The sequence below is a fragment of the Bubalus kerabau genome, chromosome 20, assembly GCF_029407905.1.
Source record: "Bubalus kerabau isolate K-KA32 ecotype Philippines breed swamp buffalo chromosome 20, PCC_UOA_SB_1v2, whole genome shotgun sequence".
Lineage (NCBI taxonomy): Eukaryota > Metazoa > Chordata > Mammalia > Artiodactyla > Bovidae > Bubalus > Bubalus kerabau.
The window spans coordinates 36,748,795-36,764,652 of NC_073643.1; the positions used below are offsets into that span (position 1 = coordinate 36,748,795).

Below are 15,858 nucleotides of genomic sequence, written 5' to 3' on the forward strand. Positions count from 1 at the left end.
AGAAAGAAGGTGTAAGATGAAAGAGACAGGGAAGACAGAGCGGGGGAGCACTGGGGGTGGCCCACAGCTGTCCCGTGGCCCCTGGACTGTGTACGGTTGGTCCCCCTTTGTGCGACTCAGGGCCAGCGGCGTCCCCTCTTCTTTCCTTAGACCTTCTTTTTCCTGGCTCCCTGGTACTGCATTCAGAGTTCCTGGATGAGGCTCAGCTCTATTCCCTTTATTTCTCCTTCTTTTTTCCCATACTTTACATAATAAAGGTTTCCTTTTCTATTCTTTTTTTTTTTCCTTTTTATTTGGAAGTCAGAAAACTGAAGAGACTATCTTTATTAAGAACTTAATAAAGAACTCAAAGGAAGTAGTTTGGTGGGGGGAGCATGGAGGAAAAAGTGGCCTTTCATTCCAGGGAGATTTTGCTATGTGTAAAGGGAGCTGTACCCTCGTAAATGGGTTTTCAGGTTCAAGGCCTGGGAGAGATGGGAAGAAAACAAAGCCATCAGTGAGAAGGCCCAGAGCTTCTGGGAAAGAGGGCCTTGTTTATGCCTGTTGGAACCGATTTGGTCAAGTGTTTGTTTAAAAGAGATGCCACTTGGTGAGCGACGCCTGGCTCCCTTGTGTCGTGTTCAAGACTGCTTGGATTGGCTGGAGCCCCCGAAACTGTTTACTCAGAAGCTGGCCCCAGTGAGCGCGTGGGACCAGAAGCACAGCGCCCAACTCCACGGGGTCTGAAATATCTGGATACCAGGATCTGGGCTGTGGAGGCTTGAATCCACCAGGCACAACCAGACCCACAAGGGGGCTGGCCTGCTCCCTCCAGCCTTGGTTAGCATTTGTCAGATTTCTGCTGATTAATAAATACTGGTTGGTGGGTGATTGAAACCGTGGTATTTTTTAGAAAGAGGATTCAAGGACAAATACGTCTCAGAGGGAGGTGAACACTGAACACATATGTGAACATCTGCCAAACACAGCAGTGTGCTTCAGGTGGGACCATCCATATCCATAAAGTAAGGAGATGTGGCCCCATCTTCCAGATGAGGAAACTTGAGGCACAGAGCTGTCAAGAGGGTGGGGTCAGAGGTGCAGGGCATTCGATTCCAGTTAGACCCAGCGCTGAATTCCCGTTTCCCTTATTAGGTTGGCAGGATTCTGCACTTTTTTTTTTTTTTTAATCCCTTGTGCCTGTCGACACGCCTGGTACATGGTAGGTGTCGGTAAAATGTGAAGTGTGTAATGATGCGCTCAGTTGGATTAAATTGGATGCTGGCCTCTGGTGCCCACATTCTTGCGAGTGATGGGGTTGGCCTGGATTCTGAAGATTTTAGACACGAGCAGCCTGAAAAACGGGCTGGTTGCATGGGGCACATCCTTTGTGGGAAAGTGTACTAGTGAGTTCTGAGTTCTGGTCATGCCAGGCTGCTCTCCACACGGCCAAAATATCACTCCTATGTTCCTGTCCTTGGGGTGAGCAGCCTGGCTTAGAACTTGGGCAGACAAACTTGGCACAGGCAAAGAATCTGATGTTCTGTCTAGCTTCCGGCCTGCAGGTAATAACCTGATGGAAAGAAGGATGGGAGACCTCATTTGCGAGTGTCACGGCATTTGTAATTCTCTGAAACTGCAGGGGGAAAAAATGTCTAGAAGTGTGGAGGAAAATAGTTTCTTTGCAAAATGACATGTTGGATTCACCTGCCCTGTGTGTTTCAGGCAACACAACAGGATTCGCAGCGTGGAGGGGAGTCAGCTGAAGGCTTACCTTTCCTTACATGTGTTGGATCTCAGCGCCAACAACATCACAGAGATCCGGAGCACCTGCTTCCCACACGGCCTGCCCCTCACAGAGCTGTAAGTGCATTGGGTCTGCCCACAGCACCCAGGTCTGGACGCTGGTGGATGCCCGGCTGAGTCCGTGGGCCAGGCACATGCCTCCCATCTGTGCCCTCAGCCGGGCAGGGGCCCCAGGTCCACAGTCCTCTATTAGCCTGTTTCTGGCATATCCACGTCAGCGGTGCTGTTCTGACTGTACTCGTGGGCCAGGGAGCTGACGTGGGGAGAGGCTCAGTAGCCTAACAGACGGACCATCTCAGAGCACCATGTCGCACTAAAACACGTGGCTGTGTGGACCACAGAGCTGGTTTTCTTCCTCCTTCCCTGCGCTGCCCCCTAGGAGAGTTTAGAGAAAAGATTGGGAGTAGTTAGGTGAGTGACAGCAGAGGGCAGCCTCTCTGCAGAGACTCAACCAGCCAGTGCTCACCCATCCTCTAGGTGCTCTCGACCTTCTTTGTCTGGTCGTTGGTCTGTTTCTGTTCTGCCCTGTCTCACACCCGCTGATGGCAGACAGAAGAAAAACAGTCAAAACCTAGTTAACCCGCTGCTTGTTGGTAGGAAAATATTATTTTAGGGAAGAAACTGAAAACTCAGGCTAAAGGCGTCTTCAGATGACATGCGAGCCCTCATCTCCTGGGTTACTACTGAGTACTCTAAGGGTATTTGTGAGGTTGCTTTATGGGTCATTGTGACCCATCAGTTCAGAGACCAAGGCCAGGCGCACAGATTTTTGAGACGCCCGAGGAGCCGAACAGTCTCTTTCTTAGGATGCGTAAGGGTGCCCGAGGTGGAAGTGGGAGGCCTTGGCCGATCCTTCAGCTGATGGAGTGGCCGATCCTTCAGCCCCCAGTGGGGCTTCTTAAAGAGGTCCAGCCACCCACCACCACCCTGCTTGGGACAAAAACACCTCCCCTGCTGAACTGCCTCGCAGTGACCTTCTCTCTCTCTGCACGAAAGCAGGGGGACTCTGTGTTTTGGCAGAAGCTGGCCGGTATATCTTCATCACACAGACCGTTCTTTAATCTGGAGTGTTAAGAACAAACAGTCCAGCTCCGTTTGCAAAGAATCCTCATGTGCCCTGTGCTGGGCCTCTGCCGGATGGAGACGAAGAATGCCTCCTTCCCTGCCCAGCTCTGATGTATAAAATTCTCTCTGGTCTTTTCTCTTTTGTTAAAGGCACAACAAGCAGCATCGGTCCAGGGAAGGTGGAAGGATAAGTGTTGTGGCCCCGCTTCCCTTCCCTCTTCCCCGCTGGGAACCATTCATGCAGCTCTCCTTCACTAGAATGTCGCTCTGACACATTTGAATGTTTAACATGAATTGTTTTATGCACATTTAGAAGTCATACAATGGGATCCACTTCAGAATTAAAGGCCGTTTCCCCAAATTGTGAAACCCTCTCCGACCTTGCCTCACAGTGGACTTTCTGCTTCCTGAGGCTCTTCTCACCAACCTTGAACCCTGCCCCTTGGGTAGCGGCTGGCAAGGAGGGACTCCTGCAGCGGCCCAGCTGGAGTGGAGGTCATTGACTTCCTCCTGGAGTAGTCACCCTGGCTGAAAGCAGGGTGAGCTCTGGGCTCGAACAAGCCAGGCCTCTGTCACGTCTGAAGAAGACAGTCCTAATACCTGAGGCTGGGAGTGGAGATGGGCTTTGCAGCCTCAGGATGACAAATGTCTCGTTGGAAACCCAGCCTGCTGGGTGTGTTGTAGCTTGTTTTCCCAACTCAGCCAGGTCTGGCGTCTGTAACAGGACAAGGAAGGCCTCCTACTGACCCCTGCATTTTCTCTCCTGAATCCTTCCAGCAACCTGGCAAGCAACCGGATCAGCACCCTGGAATCAGGAGCATTTGATGGTCTGTCACGGTCACTACTGACGCTTCGGTTGAGCAAAAACAGGATCACCCAGCTTCCTGTGAAAGCATTCAAGTTACCCCGGCTGACACAACTGTGAGTCCAGAGACCTGCGCCGTAATTAAGCTTAGCCAAACTTTATGGAGACCAGAGTTCCCGCAGGAGCTCGTTCCAAATGCACCCGCTTCCCCTGCTCCCCTTCAATCGGGCTCTGCATAAACTACCATTAATGGCCCTGCAGCAGCACCTAATAAAAGCAAATTAGACGCTGGGTCTGGAGCCTGCAGACCGCCCCAGGTTGCTGAGAAAAGATCCTCTGAGGATACGCAGGCTGGTCCTCTTCAGCACTTCCCAAAACGCAGTGAAGAACCCTGCTGCTTAGCTGATCCTGGCTAATACATGGCCTGTGTAGACTGGGGTCCTTATTTATTTCGAGCTTTCCGTGTTTTTGTTTTTTTAAGGAACCCATGTAATCTGTCCAGTGGCCATTATGGGGTCCAGTGCTGCTTGAGCAGTTAAGAGAGGAACTTGGTGTAGCCAGAGGTAGAAAGCAAGAGATGGGGTCACTGTTTTCATCTCCTCAGTCTCATAAGGTAGTTGATTGGCTTTTTTTTTTTTTTTTGTAAAGAAAGGATATGTCTGTTTAGTTTTTTGACTACCACAGCTGACCGCACTCCTAGAATGGCCCAGGGTTTGGATTCAAGAAAACCTCTATTTACCAAAACCTGATGGACTGCCTGTTCCCCGGTTTTTTTCCTTTCCAATGTCCTTTTTTTGAATAGGAGAAAAATGTATTTCAGGAGAATACACTGATACTGGAGCTTTCGTTTAAGCAGAACGGATTGCTCAGGGGCAGGTATAGTGGCAAGACGGGGTGCCCCCCTGCCCTCTCACTGCTGTGCTTCTCCCGCACACCCAGGCAGAGGGTCCCGAGAGACTCCCTGATGCTCAGGATCTGGTGTGCGTCATGAGACACCGCAGAAGAATTTGGGGAAAACCGAGGCTCACTGCTCAGGCTGTGTTCTCCCTTCCCGAGTGTTACCAATGTAGCCAGCTCACCCAGATTCCTGAAATCTTCTGGTTCACCAGAAGGTCTCATCCCCGGAGGCCGGAGGCCCATGAGTATGCTTCATGGTGGGTCCAGGCGCCTCCTCCCGAATGCAGTTGGTGGGAAGTTGCCACCAGTATCCAGTGGTTCGAGTTTTCCTGGGTTGACACATCTGGTGGGGGTTTCTGCTGCTGAGCTAAGAGATGGCTCACCTAAGACGTTCATATCCTGAGTCACACCCTGTCCTCACTGCAGAGTCACGGTTATGGGAGAGGAAATAGGAGTACTTACTCATTCTAGGGTGCAAGGGGGCCAGCTTCTAGGAGCCCTGGGCTCCCTTTCACACGTTAACAGTGGCCGGTTGGTGTCTTCGGCACACGGGCTTCCATGGTATGTCTGTGCTCCCCGGGACCTCCTACTGGGATTGTCCCAGGAGACTGCCTGGTGAGGGCTGTGGGAGGTGCATGGGTAGCGGATGCTCTGAACTGCCGGCCTCGTCTCTTTAGGGACCTCAATCGGAATCGGATTCGGCTGATCGAGGGCCTGACGTTCCAGGGGCTCGACAGTTTGGAGGTGCTGAGGCTCCAGCGAAACAACATCAGCAAACTGACGGACGGCGCCTTCTGGGGGCTGGCCAGGATGCACGCGCTGTGAGTCAGAGCCAGGCACCAGGGCTTCGCAGGGCCTTGAGTGATCCTCTAGGGCCCAGCCCCTGCCCTTTGGGACCTCAGCAGGGGCTCTCCTCAGTGTCTTTGGGATCTTTTGCTACCCCTGTGGTGTTTTCCTTGCAGGCTAGGATAATCTCTTGGGGGAGTTTCAGAGGATTCGGTAAAGGGAGCTTGTTGGTGAGGATGGAAGGCGGGGGCTCCTATGTTGGGGCTGTTCCTCTCTCCCATTTCCACTCCCCCGTTACTGAATGCACACTCAGGTGCCCAACTCACAATGCAGCCAAACAGTACTCTAGCGTCAGACTTAGGAACAGAGAAAGGTTTATTACAGGGCCGTGTGAGATGGGTGGCTCATGCCCCAAGAAAACCCAGAGTCCCAAAGGCTTTCAGGAAAGTACTTTTAACCGCCAAGTGAGAGAAGAGCATGGTTGCTTGTTACAACCAACAGCCTTGGTGTAGGAATCCCTTGATCTTGCAGCCATCCATTGTAGGTCAGGTCCTGATGTTCAGTGAACCTATCAGACAAAAGTTATTCTTAGTTCTGCAACTTCTTGTCTCTAGATGAGTGGAAAAGCGTCATATGGGCTAGTATTCTTCACACTCTAGGCAGCATTCTTAACCAGAAGCAAAAGAGATAGAATACAAAGGTTAAAGTACAGAGAACATCTATTATGGAGTCAGATTGTTCTTCCCAATTATACCCTTGCATCCCATTCCTTGGCAGACAGTGGGCTCCCTTCCCACATCCTCTCCCCTCTCCCACACACTACAGGAAGTTTCTTCTCCCTCCACTTAGGGTTTGACAGTCTTTCTTGATGTGCAGGTGGGCCAAAGAATGTATAGTTCATCCTGAGAGATTTATTTCTGTTCTGTGAGCTAATCAAGCCCCTCACTGCAGATGTTCCACTTCTGTCAAGGGAGCACTTGCTCCAGCCAGATGTGGACAGCCTTGGGGCTCCCCTGCCTCACAGAGGAACAGAAGAGCGTCCGGAGAGGGGCAGACAAGGCAGTTACAGAGCTTCAACTTTTAAATATTTACAATTGTTTATTTTTAATGAAAAGAAACGTACACTCAGTAGTTGAGCAAAATCAGATAGTAAAGAAAAGCAGTTGTTGCCCAACCCTAGCCCTCGGTATCTCTCCCCGCCCAGTTCCCCTCGCAAGAGGCAAGCAGTCACTTCTCATCATGTTCTGTCTTTGTGTTCTGTTTGTAGTTCTGCTGGTGGTTGGTGGTTTGGTGGTTTAGTCGCTAAGTCGTGTCCGACTCATTGCGACCCCATGGACTATAGCCAGGCTCCTCTGTCCATGGGATTCTCCAGGCAAGAATACTGGAGTGGACTGCCATTTCCTTCTCCAGGGGATCTTCCCAACCCAGGAATCGAACCCGGGTCTCCTGAATTGCAGGCAGATTCTTTACCAATTGAGCAATGAGGGAAGCCAATTTAATATACTAATACCGCTTACATTTTGACGTGTCATCATGAGATTTCTTGCTTTATGGTCAGTGATTTAACTTGCTCAAGACACGCCAAAGCCCTTCAGTCTACAAGTTACACCACTTCATCTATGTCCTTGCTCAGTTATCTTTCCAACTGAAACAAAAACCAAAAACTCCAGGTCCAGTTCCATCAGCTCCCTGTGCCTTCCTCATTATCAGGAGCATCTCAATGTGCATCCCTTCATATACGCACACACACACACACACGCACTTTGTAAAAGACAGCTTAGCCTTGCTAAGCTTCGCTTCTCCTGCCCTTCATCGTTCACCTTTGCATAGCTCTGTCTCTTTTTATATATTCAAGAGCGCTTGTCCTTGACATCCTTAAAACTGTCATTTTGGACTTTGGAAGCCAGGTGGTCATGCGCTGGGAGTCAGAGCACATTCTTAGGAAAACATGGAGTTCTTAGCACATACCATTTGGTTTTTCTGTTGAACAAATTCATGCAAATTGGGGGGTGAAGGAAGAGTTACCAGAAAACAGACGATGTGAAAAGCAAAACCCGCGGCCCGAAGCCCCTGTGATAGCGCACACGGAGCAGGATGTGAAGTAGTAGCTTCTGGTCACAAGGCCGGTCCTGGGAGTGGCGGCGTCTGTGGCCGCATTGTCTAGAAGGATGATGGTAACTTACATCCCTACTTAACTGAACTCAAACAGGAGTTCAGTTCTCAGCATGATGCTGAAATTCTGACCTGCGTTTTCTTCCTTCTCAGCATAGCCCTATGGAGTCAATACTTCCTGGGCATCTCCACTTCATGGTTATTCAGGCTCCTTCAACCAGCCAGGTGACAGAATTGAGAATTAAGTCGCAATATTTCAACCCCAGATGTCAAGCCATATCTCTTGGCACAGTGGTCACAGGCCCAGGCTTGGTTCACCTAGCTCTGGTTCTGGCTCCTCACTACTGGCTGAGCTGAGGAGCGAGTCTTACGTTACCTCGCTGGTCTCAGCCTCAGTTTCCTCACCTGTAAGACAGGGATAGTGATGAGAGCTACCTCCTCGTCTTTCTCTCTCCTCTTCCTTGAATGGGCTCTGCCTTCTGCTCAGAGCTCCTCTGCGGGTGTGCTGCTGGTTTGCTCGTATGCCGCTAAAGAGGTTGCTTCTAGAAGCTTCCCTGTGGCCTGTGAGCTCTCTCAGTTGGCCTGAATCCTTACCACTGTCTGTGTAGCTTTACCTCCCCGCCACCCCACAGGTGTGCTCACACACGTCAGGGCACACCCCATCACGAGTCCTTCCAGCAGTATCGTCAGATCCTCGGTGCCGCCTGTGTGATGGCAGGGAGCAGCTCCTTTGCTGTCAGGTGGGTGGGTGGCTGCGTGACCCCGGGATCTGCACTCACTGCACATGGGGCTGTCGTGGCAGGCACCTGGAGTACAACAGCCTGGCGGAGGTGAACAGCGGCTCGCTGTACGGCCTCACGGCCCTGCACCAGCTGCACCTCGGCAACAACTCCATCTCCCGGATCCACCGCGACGGCTGGAGCTTCTGCCAGAAGCTGCACGAGCTGTGAGTGTCCCGCCAGCTCTGTGGGTGACGGAGAACACACCCAGGGGTGCCTCCCGCAGGGTCTGAGGAGCCCTGGGCCCCGTGACCCACAGCACAGGGGCTTGCGGGGGTTGTTGAGGGCCTGTTGCAGAGCGGGACCCTGAGGACCTGAGAGCCTGACTCACCTCTTCTAGACTCTGCTCCCTGTTTCAGATTAGCAGGGACCACTAAGAGCAGCTGTTTTGAAAGCCTCTGTCCACACACGGCTGCAGCGTGTAACATGTGCTTCTCTACAGAGAGAGCGGCTACAGGCAGACCTCACTGGTACTGCGCAGTTCGTCCCAGACCACCTTGTAAAGCAGATCCCACGCTTTTGGCTCCGCAGCACACAGAAAAGTGTTTTTCTTCTACACTGTAGTCTGGGAAGTGTGCAATAGCATTATGTCTGAAAAAATGATGTACAGATCTTAATTGTAAAACACTTCATTACTGAAAAGTGCTGTTTATCACCCAACTACACAGGGTGCTAAAACCTTCAATTTGTTTAAAAAAGAAAAAAAGTGCAGTATCCTCAAAGCACAGTAAAGCACGGTATGTCTGTATGGGAGCTCAAACACAGAAAGGACAGTGAGCCTGAGGAATGACGGCATGTGGACAGTGAGGAGTCTCTATGTGTTACCACGTTTAAACGCAGCACTGGGCCTTTTGCAGGTTGTCCTTTTATCTATTTGTCCACGTTCTCCCCCCTCCTCCTTCCCCCTCAGCCCACCCCATACTGACCTGGAGTTTATATTTCAGTGAAGTCCATCATTACCTAATGTAAAAATCGAGAGGGGGTGTGTGTGTGTGTGTGTGTGTGTGTGTGTGTCGATAGGGGGGGTGTGTGTGTGTCGATAGGGCGGTGTGTGTGTGTGTCGATGGGGTGTGTCGATAGGTGTGTGTGGGGGTGTGTGTGTCGATAGGGGTGTGTGTGTGTCGATAGGGGTGTGTGTGTGTGTGTGTTGATAGGGGTGTGTGTGGGTGTGTGTGTCGATAGGGGTGTGTGGATGTGTGGGTGTCGATAGGGGTGTGTGTGTGTCGATAGGGGTGTGTGTGTGTGTGTGTGCGTCGATAGGGGTGTGTGTGTGTGTCGATAGGGGTGTGTGTGTGTGTGTGTCGATGGGGGGGGGTGTGTGTTGTGTGTGTGTGAACTGCACGGTATTCTCACGTGGACTGGGATGGCTTCTGAAAGGCTCTCCTTGGGCCAGGACCCCACTCGGGAGCTCCCAGGACCCTTGGTTTTCCACGGTCCAGGCCTGGGAGCCGTGGGGAAGCAGGAGAGGTCTTCTGATCCCCCAGAGCGTGTGCGCTTGCACAGGCGAGGAGCCACCCACCCGCTGAATGGCAGAGGGTGTGTGCCCCCGGTACTGAGGCAGTGGTGAGGGGCCCCTCCTGCCCCCTCGGCCTGCCTTCTGTGCCCTTCAGAAGGGTCAGACACGGTCACGGGAATGTGTCCTGACCAGTCTAACACTATGTCCGACACTCAGGTAACCCTGGAGCCAGATTTAGGGCTGCCTTCCACGTGTGTGTCCCAAGGGTCCTTTAAGCTGAATTCTTTAATTGCAGGTGAGGATGTCATTTTGGTCTCCTGCCAGGTCTTTGCAACTGACAGACACCATGACTTATTTCTCCAGGAGAGAAAAACTGTCACTCCCTGCTACCTTTACATACTTACTAATCTCCGAATTTATTTTCCTTCCTCCTGCCCTAGCCCAGAGTTCCCATTTTTTCAAGGATAGATGACTAATACGCTAGGTCACGACCCACAGCCACATCAGAGGTGCAGGGGGTGTGTTGGGAGGAAAGTGTGATTCTGACACTCAGAGGTGTGTGATTGGAGGTGTGGTCCTGACCTGCTTACAGTGGGGAGATCATGCTAAGAGGCTGGCTCAGGTGAGGGCAAGGAAGCCTGGAGGGACACTGGTCCCAAGGGTGCCGCCTAGGTGAAGCCTGCGGTTCAGTGAAGAAGTCTTGTTCCAGGCAGTGCCTGGTGGCGCCCTCTGCTGGCTGAGGGCGGAGGCTGTCCGGCTCCCTCCCTCATTGTGAGAACCCCCTGGGGTCCCACCCAGAGTCTCCGGCCACAGCCACGAGAAGTCTTCCATGGCCTGAATCAGGACCAGCCACGGACACGAGGTGCAGGAAGGCATTGGAGCCTTGTGCTTGTTTGTTGAACAACCCCGTGTAGTGCTCAGTTTACAGATCTCCTTCCAAGAGTCAAACCACATGGGTGTCAAGCCCTGGTGGGTTTCTAGCTGTGAGACCATTTTGCCCTTGGGATTCTGGTGGGCATGTCCCTCCCCACTTGGACCCAGATGACTGGCTGACCCAGCTCCACCATGGGGAAAGGAGAAGGGAGGACAACGCCGAGCAACCTGATGGTGACGTTTGCTCTCCCCCCCTGTTCCTCAGGATTCTGTCCTTCAATAACCTGACCCGGCTGGACGAGGAGAGCCTGGCCGACCTGAGTAGCCTGAGCATCCTGCGCCTCAGCCACAACTCCATCAGCCACATTGCGGAAGGCGCCTTCCGGGGACTCAAGAGCCTGCGTGTCTTGTAAGTCTTTCCCCGTTGGGTTGATGGGACAGCAAGCCACCTGCCTTACTGTTTTCCCCTCTCACAGGTCTTGAGTTGGAATTAGGTCCAAAGCTGACTTGTGCCACAGTCTCAAACTTTAATATCATGAAAACGAGCTGGTTGAGCAGAAAATTGTCCATTTCCCGTGGGGTGGTGCCTAGTGATGAAGCCTCAAACTCGTCACCATGCGCTAGTTCCCACACTGCTCCTGATGGGACATGGGGTCCAGCCGCCGGAACTTCCCCAGACGGCACGCCGCCCCCAGGACAGCAGCCCAGCTGGGGGCCGTCCTTGCATCCTGAGCCTCCCTGCAGTGACTCGTGGTTTGGTCCTGAGCATTTTTATCTGAGTGAGGGCAGTACTGAGGCACGTGTTGGGCTAGCATCTCAACTTCTTCAACACAAACTGCGTTCAGAAGCCCATGTCCACAAGAGGTGACGGGGGAGTCCTGTTTCTGTCCCTGAGCCTCCTGAGGGTCGTTTAACCCAACAGAGGTGGTCGTGTCACCTTCCTCTCGGCGCCCCGTGAGGTGGAGGGAACTTTCAGAACTTGCTGCAGGGCGCTTTTCTGGAACTAAAATTTTTTAGCCATTGGCTTCCAAGAATTTCCAGGCAACAGAGAACAAGCAGCCAACCAGCCACAGAGTGGGGGTTGCAGGTCGGGGGCGGTGCGTCTGGATTTCAACAGAGGGTTGCGGGTCCTCCCTCCCAGGCCTGCCCCCTGCAGAAAGAGCGGCTGCTCCAGCCTGATGGGGAGAAAGGCCCTTGCACTTGGCAGAGAGGGCTGAGAAAGCCATCACACCAGGCCGTCGCTGGGGAGTGAGAAAGAACCTGGACACCAGGCTATTCAAGCTGGGGTCAGTCTCCGAGCCCTGGCGGTGCTGACTGACATGGCCAGGATGTTCAGATGGTACAGGCCAGACAAGAGAGAGAAAACTGGCAGCCAGGACTGGAGCAGGGGGACAGACACACAAAGCCGCAGCTCCAGGTCCCGGGTGTTTCAGGACGAATAGGGAAGAACCGATGCCAAGGAGGAGGCCCTTCCGGCCTCCGAATTGCAGCTCTCTGCGCATGCTGCTGTAAAATAAAGGTCAGAGCAAGCGACGCACTCCACGGTCCAAGCTCCCTGCCCCGTTGGCTCTCCCGGGAGCCAGGAGCAGCATCCCGTCCTGTTCCTGGCCCACGTCTCCAGGGTTCCGGAAAGGAAGGTGTGGGAGACCTTGTGGAAAGTGGGAGAGGGCCAACCGGAGCGGCACGGGGGCATGGTCACCAGGTGGGGTGTCTTGCCCGGTGGTGACCTGCCCTTGGAAGCTGGGGCAGGAAGTTGAGTCATCGGCCTTGTGATTCTCATTGTTGGAGGAGACCAGCCCGAGAAGTTGGCCTCATCCTCTCATCCTGGCAAGTGGGTCACAAGTCTGACTCAGCACCCAGATGTGCCTGGCTAGGAGTCAGCACCTGTGGAGGCCCCGGGGGGAGGTGGGAGTTCAGGGTGCAAAACCCGCTTGCCAGCCTGGAGGTGGCTATAGAGGGCCCTGTGCCAGGGGCTTGCTCTTCACCGTCCCCCTCCTCTGTGGGCCTTATGGAGTGTCTCATCAAGTCCAGGGAAGGGACCCTAGGTGGTAGGAAGGTATATGAGAACCTTAGGGAACCTTTTGGACTCATTCTCAGAGCAGTGGCCAGAAGTCCACCCTTGGGGAGTGGAATCCAGAGCAGGCTTTCCCCTGTGCCGTCTGCACCCCTTCCCCCGGGGCTGACCTTAGCCCACTGGGAGCAGCACGTAGAGCCCAGAAGCTGCTGGTCAGAGGCCCCTGTCGGCTTTGTTGGGAGGCTGAGAAAGCCAGACCGCACGGCAGGGTGGCCCAGGGGTCATACTTCTAATTTTTTTTTTTTCCCGTTTATTTCGCACTGGGGTGTGGCCAGTGAACTCTGCTGTGGTAGTTGCAGGTGAACAGTGAACAGACTGAGCCGTACATACGCATGTATCCATTCTGCCCCAAACCCCCTCGCACCCAGGCTGCCACGGAACACTGAGCAGAGTTCTCTGTGCTGTACAGTAGGTCCTTGTTGGTGATCCATTTTAAATATAGCCATGTGTACAGGCAAGCATAAGTTTGTTTTCTAATGCCTGTAATCTTAGGCAGACATGCCGTCCAGGCATCTGGAATAGACTGGGATGTTCTGGGCTTTAAGGTGGCAGGCTAGATGTGGGTCTCTCTTCCTACAGCAGACTGGATGCTAACTAAGCCTTCTGTGTCTCCTCCCCAGGGATCTGGACCACAATGAGATTTCGGGCACAATCGAGGACACCAGTGGCGCTTTCGCAGGGCTGGACAGCCTCAGCAAGCTGTGAGTGTGGCCCCGAACGATCCGTGGGGCTGGTGCACAGAGGTGCCTCTTTCCACGCCCCTGCTCCCCCCAGCACACACACCACTGTGGTTGTGGGTCCACCCCAGGTAGCATTGGCACATTCATTGTTCTTTTGTTTGGAAAGGAAAGTCTGCATAGGAAGGCAGGAGGCCTCTCCGCTTCTCTCTGGCCTGCTGTCTCCATACTGCCCTGGGCGTTGGTTTTTGGGGGCTGGAGGCCCGTTGCATCTTCTTTCCTCTTCAGTTCTTGACTGATGTGAAAACAGCCAGCTTTTTTGTTGTTCTTTGCTCAAAGGAGCCTTGCCCTGTTATTCAGTTTCTAGAAATTCTAAACATCTAAAGCCAAGTAACTCTCGATGGTTTAGAGACTTCAGGCAGTCTTTTTGTTGTCAATCATAATCTTAAAGAGAAACAATCATTACCAAGGGTGATGCAGTAGCTATGTTTTTTTATTCAGGGTTTCCGGTGTTTGGGGTTTGTTTTTCTAAGCTCCTAGAATTTGCAAGGCGTGTGTATGTGTGCGTGCACGCCTGTATTACATCTAACTCTCAGGAGACGTGTATCTGTGTGTGTGTGTGTGTGTGTGTGTGTGTGTGTATGTTAGTGAGTGTGACATCTATCTCAGGAGGTGTGTGTCTGTGTGTGAGTGTGTGTGACATCTGACTATCTCAGGAGGCCTGGCTGTGTTTTGCATTTTTCTGTAGTTGAGGAAACGAGAAGGGATGTTGCCCACGATCACACAGCTTCTGGTGGCAGGGCCTGTGTGGCCCCAAAGCCCACCCTGTCCCCTCCTCGTCCACTCTTTCTGCCTCTCACCAGCACTCTGCCGAGGCTGCCCTGGGAACATTCAGGCGCCCGGGTGGGAGCTGTTCCTACTGTTTACTGCCTCTCGAGTGGAGGGTGAGGAGGACAAGACAGAGAATGGTCACAGCTCCACACTCCCCCTCCCCCGGCCTGTTTTGGAGACGGCGTGCCAAGCACGAGAGTAAAGTAAATATTTTGAAAGCGGCAGTGGAAGGCGAGGCTCCGGGAAAGGCTGTGGTGGGAGGGTCTTTCTGAGGAGTTAGCGTTTCTAATTTGTTTAGAAAAGTGGGGTTTTCACGCCTTGGGTGTTCCGGGAGTGGTGAGTACACGTCAGCTGTTTTGACTTGAGGTCTCTTCCTGAGGAGCCTGTGTTTCTGAGAGTGGGTCGGAAAAGCCTGGCGGCCGCCTTCTTCCCCCATAAAAATACTCCCTTCTCCCCCACCTCCTGGGCGCTTTGCCCCGCAAGCTTGGGAAGGGGACCACACGACGGAGCACAGAGGCCCATTGTTGACAGGGGAGCCCCAAGCTCAGGATGAGGCTGCTGGGGGGCGTGGGCAGGGGTGTGGGCACCTGAGCAGCCATTGAGCTTGAGCCTCATCTCCAGCGCCTCGCCCGGCCCCAGCCTGACGAAGCTATGGCGAAGGTGGGGTCCTGTGTGGAGCCTGTCCATTCTGTGAAACCTGGAGGCGGTTCTTGGGTGTCGTGGCTTCCAGGAGGCTCTTCCCTGGCAGGTGAAGGGCAGCGACCCCCAGGGGCCTGTGACCTCTGGTTCTGTGTAAGCCATCCTGTGTCTGGAGCCTGGAACCACTTCCTAACTGCCTGTGGCCTGTTCCCCACCGTGTTCTCCGTTCCCGCTGGACTACAGTAACAGTCCTGTGTAAAGTCCCAAGGTCTCAGCCCAAGAGCCCGGATCCCTGGCCTGTGGTGAGCTGCTTGACACAGACTCCTTGGAAACAGCTGGTTAACCCCGACCTGTAGAATAGTCTCCAGTCTCCTCCCACCCAGCTCCACTGACCAGGATCTTGGGCACGGAGGCTCTCCTGAGTGTTTCCAAAAAAGACAGATGTAAATAATTGGGGGAAACTGGGACAGTAACAGTAATTCCTTAATAGCATTAAATACATGCAATCAGTTACTTAGGTCAGGTGATATTTCGGTTCTGTCGCAAAAGAAAAAAAAGTAATTCTCTTTCTTGGTTAGAAAAGGAAAACTATGTGATGCAGATTCTCAGAGGTGAGGAATGAGAAGTGGGCAGACGGGAAACAGGACTGGCACCGTTACATGATGGTCACACTGTGAGGTGGGCTGTGGTCCTGTGACCCTGGTGCATGGCTCTGGTTAGAAACCAGCATGAGTGGCACGTGGCGGCCCCTCCTGCCCGTGAGGTGGGCCTGGCCTTCGAGGCCACGAGGCTTGTGGTTCTGTGTAAACCAGCCGGCATCCAGCCTGCAGCCCTTCCTAATGGCTAGTCGCGTTGAGTCAGCTTCAGTCACGTGACGTGGGAGGAAGCCGAGCTGCTTTGGTCTCCCTGGAGCGCTGCCTGAACGCTCTGCTCCGTGGCCATGACACCACGTCGCCCCATTGAGCAGCCTAGTGGTGACTCTGTTGGGGGCATTATCGGGGGGCAGGGGGCTCATGTCATTGTGGAGGAGGGCTGTCCCCCTCAAGCTGCTGTCCACCCATGGGGCTGCTGTCAGGGCT

The 15,858-nt window shown here is 53.2% G+C and overlaps 1 protein-coding gene across 1 annotated transcript in view; it reads left to right on the forward strand.

Moving 5' to 3' along the window:
• Positions 1 to 15,858, forward strand: part of LRIG1 (leucine rich repeats and immunoglobulin like domains 1) — a 115,344-nt gene that overhangs the window by 79,738 nt on the left and 19,748 nt on the right. Inside the window, exons 5-10 of the mRNA XM_055557190.1 lie at positions 1,705 to 1,842; positions 3,628 to 3,771; positions 5,230 to 5,373; positions 8,253 to 8,396; positions 10,824 to 10,967; positions 13,253 to 13,333. Coding sequence (XP_055413165.1) covers positions 1,705 to 1,842; positions 3,628 to 3,771; positions 5,230 to 5,373; positions 8,253 to 8,396; positions 10,824 to 10,967; positions 13,253 to 13,333 — 795 coding nt within the window. The remainder of the gene's footprint in view (positions 1 to 1,704; positions 1,843 to 3,627; positions 3,772 to 5,229; positions 5,374 to 8,252; positions 8,397 to 10,823; positions 10,968 to 13,252; positions 13,334 to 15,858) is intronic.